The following is a 21,723-nucleotide window of genomic DNA, read 5'->3' as shown; positions in this document are numbered from 1 at the left end:
TCTGGTAGGTAGAGATTTGCCCATGAGGCCCTCTAAAAGTGAGTGCAGCTGACTAACTGAGTGAAGACTTGGGCCAGGATTTTGCCCTGATCGGGTGGGCTTGACAGGGGCGAGCGGGAGTGGTCAGGAAACCGACCGCTGCCCACAATTAAGGCCCGCCCAGCATGAAACGCGTGCTGCAACGCTCAGAGCTGCCTGTGTTGGGGGCGAGGAGGGCGAGCGGGGAACTTCGCACAGGTGCGTGCAGGAAAAGCTCCCTGAAGCACAGAGCTGGCTCAGGGAGCTAAAGATTTTAAAAAATAAAAATAAAGGATTTTAAAATGTTAAAGATCATGTCTCCTCATATAACTCTGTCACATGAGCAGGGGCATGTTATTAATGAAATTTAAACATTTTTATTTAATTTTAATTTGCTGTTGGAAACCTCATCCCACCCGTAGATGAGGTTTCCTAAAAAATCCAAAGGCCGCTTGGCTTGTTCACCTGCCCGCCAACCGTAAGGTTGGACGGGCAGCGAAAAATTGAACTCAATTATTACTTTAATGGTCTTAACAGGCTGTTCAATTGTCGGCGGACACACTGCCGATTCCCGTGCGCATCCGCCAACTGAAATATCGCGCGAGCGCACGATAACATTTGGACACTTGCCTGACATCATCGTGCATCATTTTATGCTTGTTCAGGTCAGGCACACGCCTGCCCGACGAGTGTAAAATTCTGGCCTTGGAATTTGGTGAGAGGGGAGTTTTAAGTGTTAATTTTGTTCTTAAATTTTGCTCTTAAAATCTAATCTAGTCTGTATTTAGTGATAACTGGAAAATACTGCGTTGCCAGGCTAAGTTCTTTCTTGCAGTTTAGACAGGGTAAACTCACTCTCAGCTGTAGGAGCTGAGTAGTTAATTAGTAACTGGTTGAATCTGGTTACTGTAGCCCCAGTTCAGTTTACTATAAATTCAGGGTTCTTTTCATGCAGCTTGGCAAACAGAGTGTAGCTAACTAACTGAGTGGAGACTTGGAGTTTGGTGCGAGGGGAGTTGGGAGAAGGAGTTGTTCGTTTCCTCTTTCTATCTTTCTCGCCACATAGAAATTGGTTCTTGCTCTACTACAGGGAAAGGAGCTAGCTGTTTGGTGAGTATCTGGTAAGTGGTAAGTTCTAATCCATCCCTAAGGTTTAAAATAGTACACAATGTGGTGGTAAAGTTAATAAAATATATAAGAAAGCAACATAAATAAGTCATTAATATAATTAAGTAATTATTTAAAACACATTAAGGGTGGCAGGACAGGTGATGTGTCAAAGCTGCATCATCTGGAAGATCCTGGGTAATATTGTGATCCAGGGCAAACACATCTGTAGTAAATGTTTGCAGCTTGAGGAACTTCGACTCATAGTCATTGAGCTGAAGGCTGATCAATAGGCTCTACGGCACATCAAGCAGGGGGAAAGTTACCTGGATGCTTTATACCAAGAGGCAGTCACACCACTTTGGATAGGGTCTTCTGATTTGGTCAGTGGCCATGGACAGGAGGGTGTCACTGCGACTGAGGCAGGTAAGGGGACCCAGAGGGCAGGAGTGTGAGCCTCTGCAATTGTCCAACAGGTTTCAGATTCTCTCAGCCTGTTTGAATGAGAGTGGGGACTGCAGGGTGGATGAGCAAACTGACTGTGGCATCGTGGTTCAGGAAGCCCACAAAGTGGGGGGAGCAAAAAGGAATGTAATGGTAGTAGGGGACAGTATAATAAGGGGGATTGACACTGTTCTCAGTAGCAAGAGCGAGAGTCCAGACAGCTTTGTTGCCTGCCCGGTGCCAAAGTTCGAGACAACTGCTCAGGGCTGGAGAGGAACTTGCAGTGGGAAGGGGTGGATCCAGTGGTCGTGGTCCATGTAGGTACCAACAACATAGGCAGGGTGTGGAAGGAGGCTCTGCATAGTCAGTATGACGAGCTAGGTACCAAATTAAGAAGCAGAACCTCAAAGGAAATAGTTTCTGGATTATTACCTGAGCCATGTGCAAATTGGCATAGGACAAATAAGATTAGAGAAATTAATGCGTGGCTCAAAGACTGGTGTGGGAGAAGTGGGTTCCAGTTTGTGGGGCACTGGCACCACTATTGGGGAAATTGGGATCTGTACCATTGGGACAGTCTACACCTGAACCCTACTGGCACTGGTATCATCGCAAGCCACCTAACCAGGGAAGTGGAGAGGGTTTTAAACTAAATAGTGGGGCAAGGAATCAAATTTGGGAAAATATGGTAAACCAAATAGTAGAGTAAAAGAAAAAGAGACAGGTGTCAATAAAGGAAATGATAAACAGACTGTGACAGGAATCAGCAGATAAGGCTAGAGGCTACAAAAATAATATAAGGACAAAACTAAGGGCTCTGTATCTAAACACACAAAGCATTTGAAACAAAACAGACGAACTGATAGCACAAATAGAAATAAATAAATATGATCGGATAGCCATTACAGAGACATGGCTACAAGATGAGAGATTGGGATATGAATATTGAAGGATATGTGACATTTAGGAAGGACAGGTAGTTAAGAAAAGGTGGAGGGGTGGCTCTGTTAATTAATCATGGTATTAGCACATTAGAGAGGGATGACCCAAGTTCAGGAAACCAAGATGTAGATGTTCGGTTGAGATGAGGAATGATAAAGGCAAGGAGTCACTTGTGGGAGTGGTGTACAGGTCGCCTAATTGTAACAACACAGTGGGATAGAGTATAAAAGAAGAGATAATGGGAGCTTGCCAGAAAAGTACAGCAATAATCATGGGGGATTTTAGTCTACATGTAGACTGGAAAAAATCAGATGGGCAAAGGTAGCGTAGACGAGGAGTTCATAGAATGTTTTCGGGATAGTTTCTTAGAACAGCATGTTCTGGAACCAACCAGAGACTAGGCTATACTAGACCTCCTATTGAGCAACGAGATAGGATTAATTGATTTCCTCCTAGTGAAGGCACCCCTAGGTCGCATCGATCATAAATGATTAAATTTTACACTCATTTTGAGGGAGAAACGAGTGCGTCCAAGGCTAGTATTTTGAATTAAATTATGAGGCAATTATGAGGGCATGAAAGCACAGCTAACTAAAGTGAACTGGCAAATGTGGTTAAGGGATATGTCAATAGAAATTCAGTGGCAGACATTTAAAAGGATATTTCAGAATACACTGAATATATACATTCCAATGAGAAAGAAAAATTCCAAGGGGAGGGCCCACCATCCGTAGTTAACTAAAAAAAGTTAAAGGCAATATCAAACTTAAAGAAAAAGCATATAATTACGCAAAGACAGGTGGCAGGCTTGAATGACAAAAAGATTAAAAAGGAGGAAATATTAGAGTATGAAAGAAAGCTGGCTAGTAATATAGAGATGGATAGTAAGAGTTTCTATAGATATTTAAATAAGAAAAGAGTTAACAAAGTGAGTGTTGGTCCTATAGAAAGTATGTCTGGGGAATTGATAATGGAAAGTAGGGAAATGGCGGATGAATTAAACAGGTATTTTGCTTCGGTCTTCACTATACAGAACACAAGTAACATCCCAGAAATAGCGGTAAATCAGGAAATGGAAGGGAGGGAGGAACCCAGAAAAATTACAATCACCAGGGAAGTGGTATTGAACAAATTGTTGGGGCTATGGGCTGACAAATCCCCAGGTCTGGATGAACTTCACCCTTGAAAGAAGTGGCTAATGAGATAGCTGATGCGCTGGTTTTAATTTTCCAAAATTCACTAGATTCAGGGAAGGTTCCCTTAGACTGGAAAATAGCAAATATAACTCCTTTATTCAAAAAGGGAGGGAGACAGAAAGCAGGAAACTATAGGCCAGTTAACCTAACATCTGTCATCGGGAAAATGTTAGAAGCTATAATTAAAGATGTTATAGCAGGGCACTTAGAAAAATTCAAGGCACTTAGAAAAATTCAAGGCAATTAGGCAGAGTCAACATGGTTTTGTAAAAGGGAAATCAGGTTTAACCAATTTATTGGAGTTCCTTGAAGGAGCCATGTGTGCTGTGGGTAAAGAGGTGTACTGTACATAGATTTCCAGAAGACATTTGATAAAGTGCCACATCGAAGGTCATTGCAGAAAATACAAGTTCATGGTGTAGGGGGTAACATATTGGCATGAATAGAAGATTGGCTAGCTAACAGGAAACAGAGAGTTGGCATAAATGGGTCTTTTTCTGGTTGGCAGGATGTGACGAGTGGTGTGCCACAGGGATCAGTGCTGGGGCCTCAACATTTTACAATTTATATAAATGACTTGGATGAAGGGACCAAAGGAATGGTTACTAAATTTGCTGACGACACAAAGATAGGTAGGAAAGTAAATTGTGAAGAGGACGGAAAGAGGTTGCAAAGTGACATAGATAGGTTAAGTGAGTGGGCAAAGATCTGGCAAATGATGTATAATGCGGGCAAATGTGAAATCGTTCATTTTGGCAGGAAGAATAAAAAAGCTTATTATCTAAATGGTGAAAAAATGCGGAGCTCAGAGGTTCAGAGGGATCTGGGTGCCCTAGTGCATGAATCACAAAAGGTTAATATGCAGGTACAGCAGGTAATTAGGAAAGCTAATAGAATGTTATCAGTAATTGTGAGGGGAATTGTTTATAAAATTAGGGAGGTTATGCTTCAGTTGTGTAGGGCATTGGTGAGACCACATCTGGAGTATTGTGTACAGTACTGGTCTCCTTATTTAAAGAAAGATGTAAATACATTAGAAGCAATTCAGAGAAGGTTTACTAGGTTAATACCGGGAAAGGGCGGGTTGGCTTATGAGGAAAGGTTGGACAGGTTAGGCTTGTATCCACTGGAATTTAGAAGGGTAAGAGGCAACTTAATTGAAACCTTTAAGATCCTGAGGGGTCTTGACAGGATGGATGTGAAGAGGATGTTTCCTCTTATGTGAGAATCTAGAACTAGGAGTCACTGTTTAAAAATAAGGGGGTCACTTATTTAAGAAATAGTTGAGGAGAATGTTTTTCTGAGGGTTGTGAGTCTTTGGAACTCTCTTCCTCAAAAGGCAGTGGAAGCAGAGTCTTTGAATATTTTAAGGCAGAGCTAGATAAATTATTGATTAACAAGGGGGTAAAAGGTTATAGGGGGTAGGCAGGAATGTGTTGTTGAGGTTACATTCAGATCAGCCATGATCTTATTGAATGGTGGAGCAGGCTCGAGGGGCTGAGTGGCCTACTCCTGCTCCTAATTAATTTGTTTGTGGTGCTGCTTGAAAAGCCTGGCGCTGATGACTGCAAGTGCTGCCTGAAGCAAGGAAGGCAAACAAACCTTGAAGTCCTGAGTGAAGTGCAGGTTGTCAGGTGCATGTTGCTTATGTACAGTTGTGAAGCACATTGGCAGGACCCGGATGATCCAGCGTGGGCGGATGATTCTGGCGAGCAGGGCTCCTGACCCTGGTCTTTAAAAAATCTATGATTTGGGAATATAAAAATCATATACAGGAGTATTCTCTTGTACTGGTGGAAAGGCTGAAGGAGTCCTCACCCATATCTGCAATACAGAGAGTACAAATCTAAGAGTAAATTAGCAGATAAGGCTAGATGCTACAAAAATAATACAAGGACAAACTAAGGACTCTGTAAGGGGAAAATGGAATTATGTAAGCATCATGCAGATCAATGTATCCTCAAGACATCAGGAAGAGACACTAAAGACAATTGTTGCTTCTGGTATGGCAGTAATGGTTGTTCCAGTTGACGGCCTGATGAATACACTAGCTTAGGGCTTTCAGGCTTTAGCTTGAACTGTTCAACTCTGCCCCAACCCTGAATACTAGCCCAACCCATGCCCAGCATTAGTCAGCTGCAACAAGTTAGCGCAAAGGTTGCTGATTCTCAGCCCAGTAACAATACACAAACATCACTACAGCCCCCTCCAATTTCAGCACAGGAGAGAGATTCTGGTCTGGGCCTGGTAGGTGTTAGAAATGTAAATGAAACGGCACTGGAATCAGGCCCTTCAAGAACATTCACTTCAATGAGAAGAGGGGCACCTTTGTCTTCGAGATCTTTATCGATGTAGTTCCAACCAAAAATCTCACAACCTCCTGACGAGGTAACATCATGTAGGAGTAACAAGTGAGAGTCACAAATGAAAAGAATTTTAGCCACAGGGTAGCAGTAAAAGGGCACAATGAAGGGACAAGATGGTAGCAAACAGGTAGTTTTCAAGGGAAGCCTCGTTATTTTTTTTTATATTGTAATTAATGTTTGTAACTATTTTCTCCCAGGAAGGATATTAGAAGTATCGCAGATTAGTTGACCAGTTGATTTATAGCAAGTCAAGGGAGGAAGCCAAAGGATCATGACCATTGACTTCAATGGAAATAAAAACTGCTATCACCATTTTACACTATTGCACAAAGTCAAGATCTGCCTCCATGAACGAAGTGGAGTTTTCAAAGAATTATGGCATACGCAAGACATTTTTTGCCAGTAACATGAAAAATGGAAGGAAGTAGAGTTTCGCAACAGAACACAATTGTGAAATGGTATATTTGTTGAAGATGGGCTTTTCATAACTGTAAACCGGTTGTTTGGTAGCAGGAGAATTTAAGCTTGCATTTATTTTCAAGTTATGAAGTATCAGTAACCTCCAAGATGCATTGAACTCCACATTTCATATACCAGCTTTGGTATCTGCAGGACAATGCAGGGTGTTGCTAAGCAACTATTAATTGAAGAGGCAAAGGAAACTGAAGCGGAATATGCAAACACAGAATTGAGACTATCAAGACGTTTTAAATGTTATTTTAACAAAGTCAGTCCTTTTATTTGAACATTAAAATATTTGTGCAATTTCTGGTTGCCATTGCAAATATCTGGCCATAGAACACTTCAAAAAAAACCATCTCCTGCAAATAAATTGGCTCAAGCTCATGTCTCAACATATAATTCTGTAACTTGACAGATGCTGCTGTGATTAAGTGTCATATTGACAAATACTCAGTGTCTCTGGCAAGCTTGAAAGCATGACTTTCACAGCTAAACAATGAGATTTGTGTGGGCTCCTCGGCACAATGGAAATGGAGGCAATTACTGAAGTTTCAGAGTTCAACAGCGATTTTTTCAGATGGGTTATCCTTCCGATATGCTAATTGGCCTCCTGTGGTACTGCACATGGGGAGTTTAGATCACTCCAAGTAGGATTAGTAGGTGAGGAGATAAGCAGACTTAGGCACATAGGAGAGGATTGAAAGTGGAGTGGAAAAAATAGGGAACGAGGCAGAGGAAGGGAGAGGAGGAAGGAGATAGGGGAAGACACAGGAGAGGATAGATCTGGGAACAGGTGAGTTACACTGATTTTTTTTTGTTGCTGTGTGAGGTGGGGGTACAATGGCCCAGGGTCAATTTTTTTCACAGTAAAGGGAAGGGATAGAAGAGAAAAACAGATGGGGAGGAGGTCAAGTTAACCACACCAGGACATTTAACTGTGCTTCCGCTACTGAAGGACCTTCATGATATCGCTCGCCTCTCCAGTCAAGAAATTGCATTTGGGGATAACAGAAGTTTTCATTTTTTAACAATTAGATACAGTTTAAGCTGAGGGAAGGGTTTCAGAACTCAAATGGAAAATTATTGAAAATAACCAGGATGAATGTCACTTCAGAAAGTTCAGATGGATCAGAGGAAACAGCAGCTTTTCACATGTGAGGAGCAGTTTCTATTAACTGAGTCACATAATGTAGCTCTCACAACAGCACTCACAGACACAGGTTATTAGAATGCCGTAGCCAAAAGTTTTTAACATTCAATAGATTTTTCATTTAAGAGAATATTTATGCTGTAAGATATCAGTGGTGTTTGACTCAGCACAGCACATTACTCTGAGTTCCCCTGATCAATGTTCTGTGCTAGAACATGCACAGATATGTAGGGACAGAATCCAACGTGGCTATGATACTCTCCATGCTAAATATTTGGAGCTAGACTTATATGTGAGGAGTGATCATTGGGGTGCAGTACTGAAGGGCTACTCGTGCCTTACCAGCATTGCACATAACCCGCAAACAAGTAAAAAGAAACCTATATCCTCAGAGTAACTAATTAGTAAATGTTATGGTTTCAATTTTCATTTGATCAGTTATCTTACAATGACATCAGAATGAACGTGCTTGTAATATGGAGCAAAATTTGCACCTGGTAAAATAATAACAACATAAATGTAACTTATAAATGGAACAATTTCAATTGGGGACAATTGTGGATGATACAAAGCTTGGGAGTTTTGTGAATGTGAGGAGGACAGTGTGGAACTTCAAGAGGACATAGACAAGTTGGTGGAGTGGACAAATAGGTGGCAAATGAAGTTCAATGCGGAGAAGTGTGAGGTATGCATTTTGATAGGAAGAACATGGACGGACAATATAAAATAAGGAATTTTGAAGGGGGTGCAAGAGCAGAAAGACGTGGGTGTATATGTGCATAGATCATTGAAGGTGGCACGGCAGGTGGAGAGAGCAGTTAATAAAGCATATGGTATCCTGGGCTTTATTAATAGGGGCATAGAGTACAAGAGCAGGGAGGTTATGCTGAATTTATATAAGACTCTCGTTAGACTTCAGCTGGAATATTGTGTACAGCTCTGGGCACTATATAGGAAGGATGTGAACACACTGGAGAGAGTGCAGAAGAGGTTTACAAGAATGGTCCCAGGGATGAGAAACTTCAGCTATGAGGGTAGATTGGAGAAGTTGAGACTGTTTTCCTTGGAGAGGAGAAGGACTAGAAGAGACTTGATAGAAGTTTTCAAAATCATGAGGGGGCTGGACAGAGTAGATAGGTAGAAGCTGTTCCCACTCGTAAAAGGATAAAGAACGAGTGGGCACAGATTTGCAAAAGAAGCAAATGTTACGTGAGAAAAATCTTTTTCATACAAGTGCTTCGGCTCTGGAATGCGCTGCCAGGAAGTATGGTGGGGGCAGATTCAATTGAGGCATTCAAGAAGGCATTAGATGATTATTTGAATAGAAACAAGGTGCAGGGGACAGGGAAATGGCAGGGAAATGGCACTAGGTCATAATGCTCATTTGGAGAGCCAGTGCAGACACGATGGGCCGAATGGCCTCCTTTTGTGCCATTAAAATTCTGTGATTCTGTAAACTTTTGTCTAAATTCACTCCAATTCAAGGGAATTGGTTGTTACTTTGCCCTAATTTGTCAGAAAAACATGGAAATTCAATTGAGCCTCACCCCAGAACTTTATTAGTAACTTTTTTAAAGATTGCTGTGCTGGGAGGCTGACGTTTTTCTGATGTCCTCCCCTGCTCCTCTCCTGATGGTGGCAATTTACATAGAAATTTGGTTTTGTAGGCACACTGGGTGATCAGGAGAGGATATGTTCAGGAAGGAAAGTGACCAGAAATGAATGCTATTGGGAGTTGAGCAAGGGCTGGTGGAGGTTTCTGATTTAAAAAAAAATCTTCCCATTTTAGTGAAGGCCAGGCCTCCAGTAGTCTGTTTAAAGACTGCTGGTTGGTGTGTCTATAAGACCTTGTTTTCAGCAGGCCCCATAATCACCAGTGGTTTAGTAGATACCAGATGACATGAGAAGTAACAGCTCCATAAGCCTTATCATTAAGAATACCAAAGGTATGGGAAACCTGATGAAGATAACCTCCAAGACAGCTCGTAAGGAGGCCAATGGCCATTCCTGCAGGCTTCCACCAAAGTTAGAGCAGGAGTCAGAATAGCTGTGGATTTACAGAGTCATAATGTCTCCTTCCTCTGAAGGCTTCATGCGGAATAAGTTTAAATGGTCTCAAACAATTATTGTAACAGGTTGGCCTATACTCAAGACCACTAGCTGACTTTGCATTTTATGAAAAAATAGCCAAACTATGGAACACTTTCAACCCCATGTAATAAAAACAAAATATGACAAAAAGGGAATGGGGGCGGGGGAGGGGAGTTGGTTGGGATGTGTTCAGGAAGGTGATGTGACCAGAAACGAACACTATTGGGAGGGAGTTGAGCGAGGGCTGGCGGAGGTTTCTGACTTTAAAAAAAATCTTCCCTTTGGAAGATTGGCACTGACTACATTAGATCACCTAAGCACAACGGTAATGCAGGAAAATCAAGCATTTCTTCCAAGCTGCCTGATCTTGGTATTTGCTATACTCAGGCAATCCTTCGTGCCTATGTGTAGATCCAGGAAAATCTCCCCAATTCCGTTCCCGTGAAGCAATGAGTTTACTTATAAATAGATGGGATATGATCCCAAAAGCACAGGGACAAAAAAAAAATCGCAAAATCTTAGCACCAGGTATCTTAAGAGAGAGCTCTGCCAACATATTGTAATCATGACTTTTCAATAGCTAATTGCTTTTAAGTCCCCTTTATAATTTTCAACTGCTGAGGAATTCTCTGCTGCTGCCTGTGCTGGAAAATTCATCTGTAATGTAAACCATGATACCATAACACTGGTAGTCACCAGTCATTGCACAACAGCCTCAAGCAGAAGAGACTGCAATTTACTAAATGGTCAGAAACAAAAGACCAGCAGCCATTAGCCAAAAGCCTCTTCATGTGCAAAATTAGGGTACCATTGTTTTGTTAATGTGAAATGCTGATTTTTTTCTCAAAATCCTTTCAGTACTTACATGAGAATGGAGTGGTCCATCGAGACCTCAAACCAGAAAACCTCCTATATGCAGATCTATCATCAGAGGCACCACTGAAAATAGGTAAGCCTCACTGTAAACTAATTGTAAGTAATTAAAGGTTTGCCTTACTTAGAATTTGGAAGAAACTATATAATTCCTTAGCAATATGGTGAAAGGTTTCCTCTTTCCTCTATGCAATGCAAAAGTATCAACAAAATTATTAAGAATGGGTGTACAATTTTGCTAACCATGGCAGAGAGGAAGCTTTCATTTATGTTTAGCAAGCGTACTATTTTTTAAAATGCTGTATCTCGGCCAAGAGACCATTTTTCATTGTGAACCGAGGCATTGAGCAACAGCATGTTGTTCGATCATAGAAGGCATCAGAACTAAGATTAATTCTGGATCCATTCAACGTGCACATGTGTGCACTTTCTAGTAGGAATCATTGGATAATAATCAGGAATGACTTCTTGGTCCTGGGGCATTGTGGTATTGTGGTTAATTGGGGTGTTCATGATGCTGCATCAGCTGAATTCACATGATTCATCATAAACCAGTATCAAACCTGGGACTCTGTGTACCACATTGGATGGTGTCTTTACCCACTAAGTCATAAGCAAAATATTGCGGGTGCTGGAAATCTGAAACAAAAACAGAAAATGCTGGAAATATTCAACAGATCTGGAAGTATCTGTGGAGAGAGAAATAGAGTTAAAGAGCAGAATTTAATGCCCTACCCAGTGGTGGGTTTGGTGCGGGGGGCATTTAATCAGGCAGGAGAGTGCCGGGTGGGAATCCTGTCACCTTCCTCCATTAAGTCCATGGTGGAAAGGCCAGTGGATGGCCTTCCCACCCCTCCACCAATTGAGGCCTTTAAGTGGACAATTAATGCCCACTTAAGGGCCTCACCTGCTGCCATTGTTATTCACCCAGTGGTGGAAGGGGGACATGCCATTTCAGGAAGCCTGAAAGCAAACCTGGTTGAGGTTGCTTGCGGGCTCCCAGGGAGATCCCTTATTCAAAGGCACAGTGCCCAATCGAGGGACACGGCATTGAGAAGGGGATAGGCTGCTGAGAGCCACCCTCTTACCCTTGCTGCTGACACCCCTCCCCTCTTCTGCGATCACTCACCTGTGCCAAGGTCCATTGGCGATTCTAGGCCTTAAGTGTGTATAGTACCAGCAACAACCACAGCCTCCAGGTGGCACTGCTGGGCATTGACGAGGCTGGCAGCTCTTGCCATGCAGGACTTCCACTCCCGGCGTTCTTGATCGTGGAGAAGGCCCGTAGCTGCCCAGTTAATTCAGCAGGCCTTCCCAAAAAGCGGTGATGCAGGGCTCTCGCTGACTCCCCAGTCGGTGGAAGAGACCCCTGTCGCCTCCATTAAATACAGCCCAACATTTCAGGAATGTAACCTTACAATAGTATATATACTATATGAGTCATTGGCGAACCCCTGCATCCCATTTTTGGATGTGTTAATGTAATTACGGGAATTATTGTGATAATAGATCATAAAAATTGTGAGAAAATGGCTTACTACAGGAAATTTGTTTCCCTAAAGCATACTCATAATTAAATTAAGCTTCTCTGGGCGGAATTTAATACAGCCCACCAAAGCAAGCATGATGGTGGGAGAATCAGGCAGGAGTACACACATCAGATTCCCAGCGTCAGGAAAACTGTCAAAATGGATGGAGGGGTGCGGGAAGGGTCCAACGTGGGAAATCACATCCACTGGCAGCGAGATGTCAATTAGGCTCACCAATGAGCCACTTGTTACTAATTATCCTCAAGCCCAGTGGAATTTAATGGTGGCTCAGGGATTTAATGGGAGTCACACAGCTTGCCAGTGTCTCCCGAAGGCTGCCCAGCAAACCCTGTCAGGTTTGGCTGCGGCCTTGTTGGAGGTTCCTCATTGTCAGACACTCAGTGCCTGATAAAGGGACACAGCATTTGGAAGCGAGTGCCTGCCGAAAGCCACCCCCTGCCCTTTGCTTCTGAACCCCGCTGTCCCACTCACCTGTGTCCTGGGATCCAGCGAAGATTCCAGGACTAGCAGCCACCACTTCCAATGACACTGCCGGCGATGGAAAGCTGCCGGCCTCTGATTGGCCAGCATCTCTGAGGGAGCAGGATTTCCGCCCCCAGAGCCCTAACTCCCATGGAAGGCCCAACGTTGGCCAGGTTAAATCATGTTGGACCTCTCCTATGGAAGCAGTGTGGGGTTCCCACCGGTTCTCCAACTGGTGGGGCAAGGGGAACCCCCCCTCAAGGGAACTAAATCCCGGTTCTATCACATCATTGAAGATTTGTTAAAAACACTCCCATTTTTAAAAAATAAAAATACAAAATACAATAGACAGCATTTGAAAAGAGAAGACAAACAAATGTTTTGGGTACAGACTCCTTTTTCACATCTATGACATTCTGACAAAGAAAATCTAATTTTCCAGTGTGCATGCTCTCAGCGACTAAGAAAATTAGCTCTTGGATTTCTACCCAAAGTGCTTTCACTTTTCAGATACTGGATAACCTGTTGTGTATTTCCAATAGTTTCAATTTTTATTTCATATTTTCAGCATGTGTAGTTAGTTTCTTGATTCGTAACTGTGGCCCTATCATGATAGAGACCATTCTGCAAAAAGAACTGTCAAGATTAGAAGTATGTTTCCTCTCTATACTTTCTGGATTTTCTTAACCCTGTAGAGATTTTTCAGTTATAACTAAATAATTTACTGACTTTTTAAAACTGTACTGTTGCCCTTAGCAACAAAGTGCTATCTCTGACATGGAGTTACTTGTACCTTTCTACTGCGCCAAAAAGCAATTATTAAAGTAGGTGCACAGGTCACTGGGCTGTTGGGCACTTCAATGTTGGTTTGTCAGCACTGATGCTACCATAATACCTAACAATAATTTTTATAGACAGTGACACAAACCCCTTGTTTTTACAATAACAACAAGCACAAAGACATTGTACAAACTGCTAATGCACCAAGATCCTACTCTATCTTTCTTGTTATTTTAGCTGACTTTGGTCTGTCCAAAATTGTGAATGAGCAGGTTACCATGAAGACAGTTTGTGGGACTCCTGGATATTGTGGTAAGTGGACAGGATTTCATTGAATGTCTAATGAAAGCTGTGACATTTTAATGCAAAAATACCTGAGGAACACAAACTATACAAACCATATGTCCTTACGACAGAAAGGCTTCCTCTGAATTGAGTGCTGTTTGTTAGGACAGAGGGAAGCAAGCAAATCGTGGGGAGAGTGACGTGCTCACTTTCTATATTATTCCATGGGAGCAAGTTACATTTTCACAATGATACTGGAATATTCCCATGAGACTAATAATCAAAGTAATACCTAAGTGATTACTGAATAGCTACAAATGTACCATTGTTTCTTGTAAAATTGATTCAAATGCAGCAACATAACCAGCATTCTGTCCCACAGCAGAACATATCTTTTAGTGTCTGGAAAATCCAGGCATTGGTTTAACTTATGCAAAGTCTGCTGAAACTGATGAGTTTTTTAAAAATTATTTGTTCGTGAGATGCAGGCAACGCTGGCTAGACCAGCATTTATTACCCATCCTTAATTGCCCTAGAGAAGGTGGTGGTGAGTTGCCTTCTTGAACCACTGCAATCCATGTGTTGTAGGAACACCAACAGTGCTGTCAGGAAGGGAGCTCAAGGATTTTGACCCAGTGAAATTGAAGGAACAGCGATATAGTTCCAAGTCAAGATGTAGTGTGGCTTGGTGGAAAACATGCAGGTGTTCCCATGCATCTGCTGCCCTTGCCCTTCTAGGTGATAGAGGTTGCAGGTTTGGAAGGTGCTGTCGAGGGAACCTTGGTGAGTTACTGTTGTGAATCTTTTAGATGATACACACTGCTGCCACTGTGCATCGGCGGTGGAGGGAATGAATGTTGAATGTGGTGGATAGGGTGCCAATCAAGCAGGCTGCTTTGTTCTGATGGTGTCCAGCTGCACTCATCCAGGCAAGTAGAGAGCATTCCATCACACTCCTGTGCCTTGTAGATGGTGGACAGGCTTTGGGAGTCAGGAGGTGATTTACTCGCCACAGAATTCCTAGCCTTTGACCTGCTGTTGTAGCCACAGTATTTAAATGGCTGGTCAATGGCGACCCCCAGGGTATATATAGTGGTGGATTCAGCGATGGTAATGCCATTTAATGTCAAGGGAAGTTAATTCTCTCTTATTGGAGATGGTCATTGCCTGGTATTTGTGTGGCACAAATGTTACTTGCCACTTATCAGCCCAACCCTGAGTATTGTCCAGGTCTTGCTACATATGGACACGGACCTCTTTAGTATCTGAGGAATCGAAAATGGTGCTGAACATCGTGCAATCATCAGCGAACATCCCCACTTCCGACTTTATGATGGAGGGAAGGTCATTGATGAAGCAGCTGAAGATGGTTGGGCCTAGGACACCACCCTGAGGAACTCCTGCAGTGGGACTAAATATCCTGGGACTAAAATGATTGATCTCCAATAACCACAACCATCTTCCTTTGTGCTAGGTTGACTCCAACCAATGGAGAGGTTTTCCCCCGATTCCCATTGACTTCAGTTTTGCTAGGGCTCCTTGATGTCACACTCAGTCAAATGCTGCCTTGATGTCAAGGGCAGTCAATCTGTGTAAATGCCACTGGATAGCACTGTCGACAACACCTTCCATCACTTTGCTGATTTACTCCTAAGAAAGTGATAACTCACTCTTGCTGCTGTGATAACTTCTGCTATACATATTTCAAACTAAATAATCTATCACTAAAGCCCAGATTCTAACTGCTGGGGAGAGAGAGGCAAGCATGGGGCTGGATTGGGGGAGCATAAGGCTCATCCTGTGAGGCCTGGATCATTTTAATTACCAAGCCTTGCTTAAATAGACCAGGCTCAACTCCTACCCAAACCCAGTACCATAGATTACAGGCTTGCAAGCTTGGCAGGAAACTGTGACTGGGCATCCATTGGAGCAGTGCCCAGCAGTCAGTTCAATGATGAGAGGGGGGATGGTGGACAATTGCTGTAAGAGAAGAGAAGCCTGAGGCCCATGTTTGCACGTAGGGCCTAGAAGAGCACTCCTTCTGCCCTCAGGCCAAAGAGAAACCATTTTTAAAAATTACTTACATTTTTACTGCTCTTCTGAGGCACCTTTATTCCCAGTGCTCCTGGCACGGCTGGCACCGGGTGCCAAAAACAGCTGGCCACAGTTAAGATATAGTCAGGATCCAAATTATGTCATCGTACCCTGATATTTGAATTTCAACAAGGCCCTTGTCTGCCTGGTGCAAGAATGCCTATTAAAATATTGTGTGGTATGAGGCCAGCAAGGTCTAATTAGGTAAGGATCTAACTCTCTGTATGCCACTTACTGGTCGGCTATGGCAGTTAAAATCAGGGCTTAACAGTGTGCCTAACATTAATGCTGTTGTTCCAATCACATGGCTTGATATAACTACAAGCCTTTCATTTTCTTATTAACCATAAAGGGTACAGGTCCAAGATGGTGATAGCAATATTAGGTTTATATCAGGAAGATTTTTTTCATACAAATAGTGATGAATACTTGGAGCAGACATCCAATTAGGGTAATTGGAGTCAAAGGCCTTGGAGTCATTTAAGAAACACTGAAATGCTGTGTTGCTGCGGCAGCCCGTTCATGTTTTTTCTGCATGAATGAGCTAAATGATCAAAATCATATTCTTCACCTTGTGATTAGTTCATGTATGCCACCTTTGTTGCTTAATGGTAAAAATAAATGTAAAAATAAGGTAATGTGAATGGTATCAGTTTTTATTCCCAGACATTTAAGGGAGTCTCTCAGTTTTGCAACTCTATCACATCTACTCATAAATGGCCTGAATTTTATTCTTGCAGCTGATTTGGTTCACCCAAATTCTTGTAATTGAATTATACCTTAAGATGTGCACACTGCTATTATCATATCTATGTCGCTTCCTATACCTAATTAAAATTCATCCAGCTAGCTATATAGCATACAAGTATTTTATTGTATTTTATTTTATTGTATTTTATATGCAAGCTGTTGTTATATGTTTTACAGCTAGGTGGATTTTAGATATAGGATGCCTGAACATACTGGCTGAGTTTGGTGATGCCACGTCTGCAGAGGGTGCACTTCCTGTACATGTAGTTGCACTGCCTGTGACATCAAAGCCAGCAACTGAAGAGCTCTAATTATTAAAATACAGCTGTGTAGAAAAGCTGAAGCAGATTTACGGAATTCTGTCTAGATTAGAGTGCCATGTTAGCCCCAGTATAAGCAACCCAAATAGCAGTCAATAAACTCTGCCTACATGGTTACACTTTGCTGTGCATTATTAATTCCTAGACTGCAGACATGTTCACATGTGCTTACGCTATATAATTTCCTGCATTAGAATCTTTCAAAAGCTGATTGTGGTGTGAAAGATATCTAGATAGGCATGCATGTAATGAGATGCAGTGTTATTTTGGCACCCTGAAATAACTGATCATCATCGGTGCCAAATAGACCGCAGCTTTCCACAGTCGCCGAGATGTGTGCACTGCATGGCAGGGGCTTGAGAGAGAGCCAGTGAGATCTCGGCAGAGGGCCACAAAGGTTGGGAACAGTAGAGGGAGTGGGCCAGCGATGAACAGGGCATGCCGGAGAGAGTAGCTGAGCGAGTGATGTCACTTCTCATGCAGGCGCAAACCAGTACTCGCACCCGTTGACGATGCACACCAATGGCATGAGCGATGGAAGACTGTACATGCACCGGCAGATGCAGTGCTAGCTGAGTGCGCGTGTGCAACTGTTCCTGGCACCTGGCCAATTGGCATCAGGAGCTAAAGTGTAACATAAATAGTTCCAAGGTTTCACAGTAGCGTTATCAAATAATATTTGACACCAAGCCACATAGGGAGATATCAAGGCAAATGACCAAAAACTCAGTCAAAGAGCTAGGTTTCAAGGAGTGTCTTAAAGGAGGAAAGAGTACTAACAAGGTGGAGAGGTTTAAGCAGGGAATCCTAGACCCTAGGGCTTAGGCAGCTTAAGACAAGAAAAAGCGGGAATGCACAAGAGGCCAGAATTGTAGAAGCGCAAAGATTTCCAAGGGTTGTCCATATGGATCAATTTTTTAAAAAGAATCAGAATTTTAAAATTGAGGCATTTCCAGACGGGTATACAACGTAGGACAACTGGCACAGAGGTACTGGATGAATAGGACTTGGTGCAAGTTAGGATATGGTAGCAGAGCTTTGGTGAGCTCAAGTGTAAGGAGGTTGGAAGATGGGGGGCTGACCAGGAGAGGACTGGAATAGTGAAGCCTGTAAGTAACAAAGGCATGAATGAGGCTTTCCTAAGAACATGCAAAACATAAGAAGTAGGAGCAGAAGTAGGCCATTCGACCCTTCTAACCAGCTCCATCATACAATATGATCATTGCTGATCTTCTAAATCGATTCTACCTTCGCACATTATCCCCAAATCCCTTAATTTCCTTAGTAATAAACAGCAACTGCAGATGATTTGAGGCAGGGACTGAAATGGGTGATGTTATGGAGGCGGGAGTAGGCTGTCTTGGTGACTGAGTGTATGTGGGACCAGGAGCTCATTTTGGGGTCACATAGGATGCCAAGATTCCAATATCTGATTCAGCCTTGGACAGTGATCAGGGAGAGAGATGGAGTAGGTGCCTAACGTACGGAGCTTGTAATGGAGAGCAAAGACAATGGTTTATGTCTCCTCAATATTTAGTTAAAGAAAACTTCTGCACATCTAGTACTGGATGTCGGACAAGCAACCTGACAAATCAGAGGCAGTGGAGGGGTCAAGAGAGATGGTGATGAGGTAATCTGAGTGTCCTCAGTATTTATGTGGAAGTTGATGTTGTGTATGTTGGACAGCATGTTGATGAAAAATAGGAGGGGTCCAAGGATAGATCCTTGAGAGACTCCAGAGGTAGTGATGCAGGAACAGGGAGAGAAGCCATTGTGGATGATTCTCTGGCTACAACTAGAAAGGTAGGATTGGACCCAGGCAACAGCAGTCCCACCCAGATAGATGACGGAGTAGAGGTGTTGGGGGAGGATAGTGTAGTTAACTGTGTCAAAGGTTGCACACAAGTTGAGAATCATGAGGAGAAACTGGTCACAGTCACAAAAGATGTCGTTTGTGACTTTAATTGGGACTGTTTCCGTGCTGTGACAGGTTGGATACCTGAGTGAAAAGTTGCAATCATGGAGTTGCAGAAAAAGTGGGCACAGATTTGGGAGGCAACAACATGTTCAAGGACTTTCAAGAGAAGAACAGTTGGGAATGTGGCAGTTTTTTGCAACGACAGAGGGGGTATTTTTTTTGAGGAGGTATGTGATGATGGCAGATTGAAGAGGTGGGGGACAGTACCTGAGGAAAAGGAATTGTTAACACCCAATATCAGCTAATGTGGGAGCCAGGAAGGGAAGCTGGTTGGTCAACAGTTTGGTGGGAATAGGGTCAAGGGAACAGGACAGATGAGAAGGCATGTTTCAGATAGGATAGAAATTAAGAGAAGGATGCTGAAACATTGGGAAGGAGCTGCAAGATCCTCACTGGTCTTCTGAAGCAGCAGAGGGAAGCTCAAGTGCATTCCATTCTAAATCCTTATTTAAATCTCTTCTTACAGGAAATTCCATTGTAAAAAATGCACATTTCATGTCATGCAAAATGCCACATCTTACTAGACATATCACACATATTCACATGGTTTGTAAAGGTTATCTGTAGACCTTCATCTTTCTTTAACTGTGTTTTTTCTAATTAAAATGTTCCCATCTTTCTTCCTTCACTGTTTCAGCTTCTCCCTGCTGCTTCAGAAGACTAGTGAGGTTCCCATATAGGGTCCATTCTGCTGCCATTGCAATGTTTCAGTCCCCATTTGCAATCCTGCTATCTTTTCTCTCCCACAGGTTTGCATCCTCTGTACCTCCTCTGCTTTGGGCACCCACTCATTGGCTACTTTTTTGGCTTCAGTGAAATGCCTCCCCTACCAGTCAGCTCATGAAATGGACTATACATGTACTTTTCCATGCCATCCCCACTGATTTACTAGTCCATGGCCTGTTCCAAGTAGGTTTTCAAGTCACTACCCTACCCATGCCAATCAGCAGATCTGAAGGCCACTGGGAGGCTATTCTCACCTTGGTGCTCCTACCCAATGACAATGAGCTAAATATTGCCCGCAATTATCTCCTTGGAAGAATAAACACAAGATTTAGTTCAAAATCCACTCTTGAGCTTCTCCTGCGACATCGTTCTCACACATAACTGACACTCTGAACCTCTCCCATTTCTTCTCAATTCTCCCCCATTCAAACCATACCTAGATACCCCTTCCCACTGCAACCATTTCACTACTCCCATTTATTGAAACTTAAATAATAGCTCTGTTAACAAAAGCAAAATGCCTGAGTAAATGTACTTGTGTGAAGGATTCTCTATGACTCAAGGTATTTTTGGATCTTCCAAGAGCTGAAGTAAAAATCCACAATGCTGTGATTGGTCTTTGTATATCTCATTTTCAGTTACATCTCTAGGAAGTGTGAGACAATCACAGATGGAGCAATGTCAAGTGACCTGTTTTTGTGAGGGGACGTGTCAGATGTGCTGCCTTCACTGTAATCTCTTTCCTGTCACAGTTAACAACCATTGTAACAGAAAAGAAGATTATAAACAAGACTGTAAAGATGAATCAAACAGCTCTCAGTAGAAATGGGCTTTAGCATTGTCTATCTCTCTCAGCCTGAGCTCATGTCAAGATTTTGAAATTAGCAAATGGGGATAAATTTATTCCTGTTATCCTCTCTGTTCATTTCAGATATATGGAACAAGCGGAACATATAAAGTATTCTGTCAGTATCTGCAACACTATAATAAAAAAAGAATCTCCTGCAGCACATTTTTAAGATTGTTGTCTTCTAATTAAAGGGTGCCACAGTAATAGATTTCCCGCTGCTCATTTTCTTATTTACTGCCACCATCGCAATATGCTATAAAAAAATGTTTTCATCTGTGGAAAGAGCAGGCCAGAGTTCCAAATCATTAGACCCATACTCTACCATACTCTAGATTTTGTTAATTTTATCTGATAAGCCTTGAACATCAATGATATCTCGAGCTCAATTCCACACAATAAACGTTGGGTCACTTTTCCACAGCTGGATAATAACATACTACAGGAACTGGTCAAAACAGTAGGGGCAATTTTCCTCCAGTTTCTCCTAGCCTGGTTCCTGACATTAGTCAGGCATAACGCATTGTATTCGATGACCTGAGTCTGTACTTCTTAATTCAGCACAGTTAATTAGATCAGACAATCCCATTCTGCACTCCTAGCAAGAACATCATCTGGAATTGGGAGAGGAAAGCCAGATACTGCTGCAGGCATGTCAGGACTCCGGCAGTAGCAATGGTTGTTAGCAGCCATGAGATTTTTGGGTGCAGTCCAAAAACAGTAGCTGGAAATTCTGTAGACCAGTAGATGGTGCCAGGTAGCTGAAAAAAGAGGTACTAGGCTTTTACCAATCTCCATGTAATTGCTGGCTGCCTTTGCTCAGATCCTCCAATCTGAACAGTGAGTAGCCTAAAGCCAGCCTCCACATGGAGACCCACCCAATGATCCAACGTGGGATGAGAAGTTATATTCCTGCCGTCTCATTTGTAGTGTTATGCCTGATTTGGGCAGAGCCACTACGCCTAAGCTGCAGATAATGGAAATCTTTGGGTAATGGAAATCTTTGGGTAATGGAAAGGGAGCAGAATCACCGCATTGTGAGTCTCTACTGCTTTTTCCTCTGCTTTCTGCTTAGAAACAGAGGGCAGAATTTAATGTCCATCCAGGTGGTGAGTTTGGAGGCAGGGGGGGCATTTAATCAGGAGGGAGGGTGCCACTTAATGCCCACTTAAGGGCCTCATCCTGCCACTGCTGATAAGCAATGAGCGGCGCCAGGTAGGGAGTTGTCACGCGGGGAGCTCAAAAAGAAACCCTGCCTGGTTCGCTTGCAGGCTTTCGGTGG

The 21,723-nt window shown here is 42.7% G+C and overlaps 1 protein-coding gene and 1 long non-coding RNA gene across 2 annotated transcripts in view; one reads left to right on the top strand and one right to left on the bottom strand.

The window, feature by feature from the left end:
- Positions 1-21,723, bottom strand: part of LOC144688957 (uncharacterized) — a 161,939-nt gene that overhangs the window by 102,133 nt on the left and 38,083 nt on the right. The window lies entirely within an intron of this gene.
- Positions 1-21,723, top strand: part of LOC144688954 (calcium/calmodulin-dependent protein kinase type IV-like) — a 178,993-nt gene that overhangs the window by 135,426 nt on the left and 21,844 nt on the right. Inside the window, exons 6-7 of the mRNA XM_078556024.1 lie at positions 10,635-10,725; positions 13,679-13,753. Of these exons, the coding sequence (XP_078412150.1) occupies positions 10,635-10,725; positions 13,679-13,753 (166 nt within the window). The remainder of the gene's footprint in view (positions 1-10,634; positions 10,726-13,678; positions 13,754-21,723) is intronic.

Source organism: Cetorhinus maximus, chromosome 13 (assembly GCF_964194155.1).
Source record: "Cetorhinus maximus chromosome 13, sCetMax3.hap1.1, whole genome shotgun sequence".
NCBI classification, from domain to species: domain Eukaryota; kingdom Metazoa; phylum Chordata; class Chondrichthyes; order Lamniformes; family Cetorhinidae; genus Cetorhinus; species Cetorhinus maximus.
Note: the sequence above shows the minus strand (reverse complement) of the source record. Positions and strands in the feature narration are given on the sequence as shown.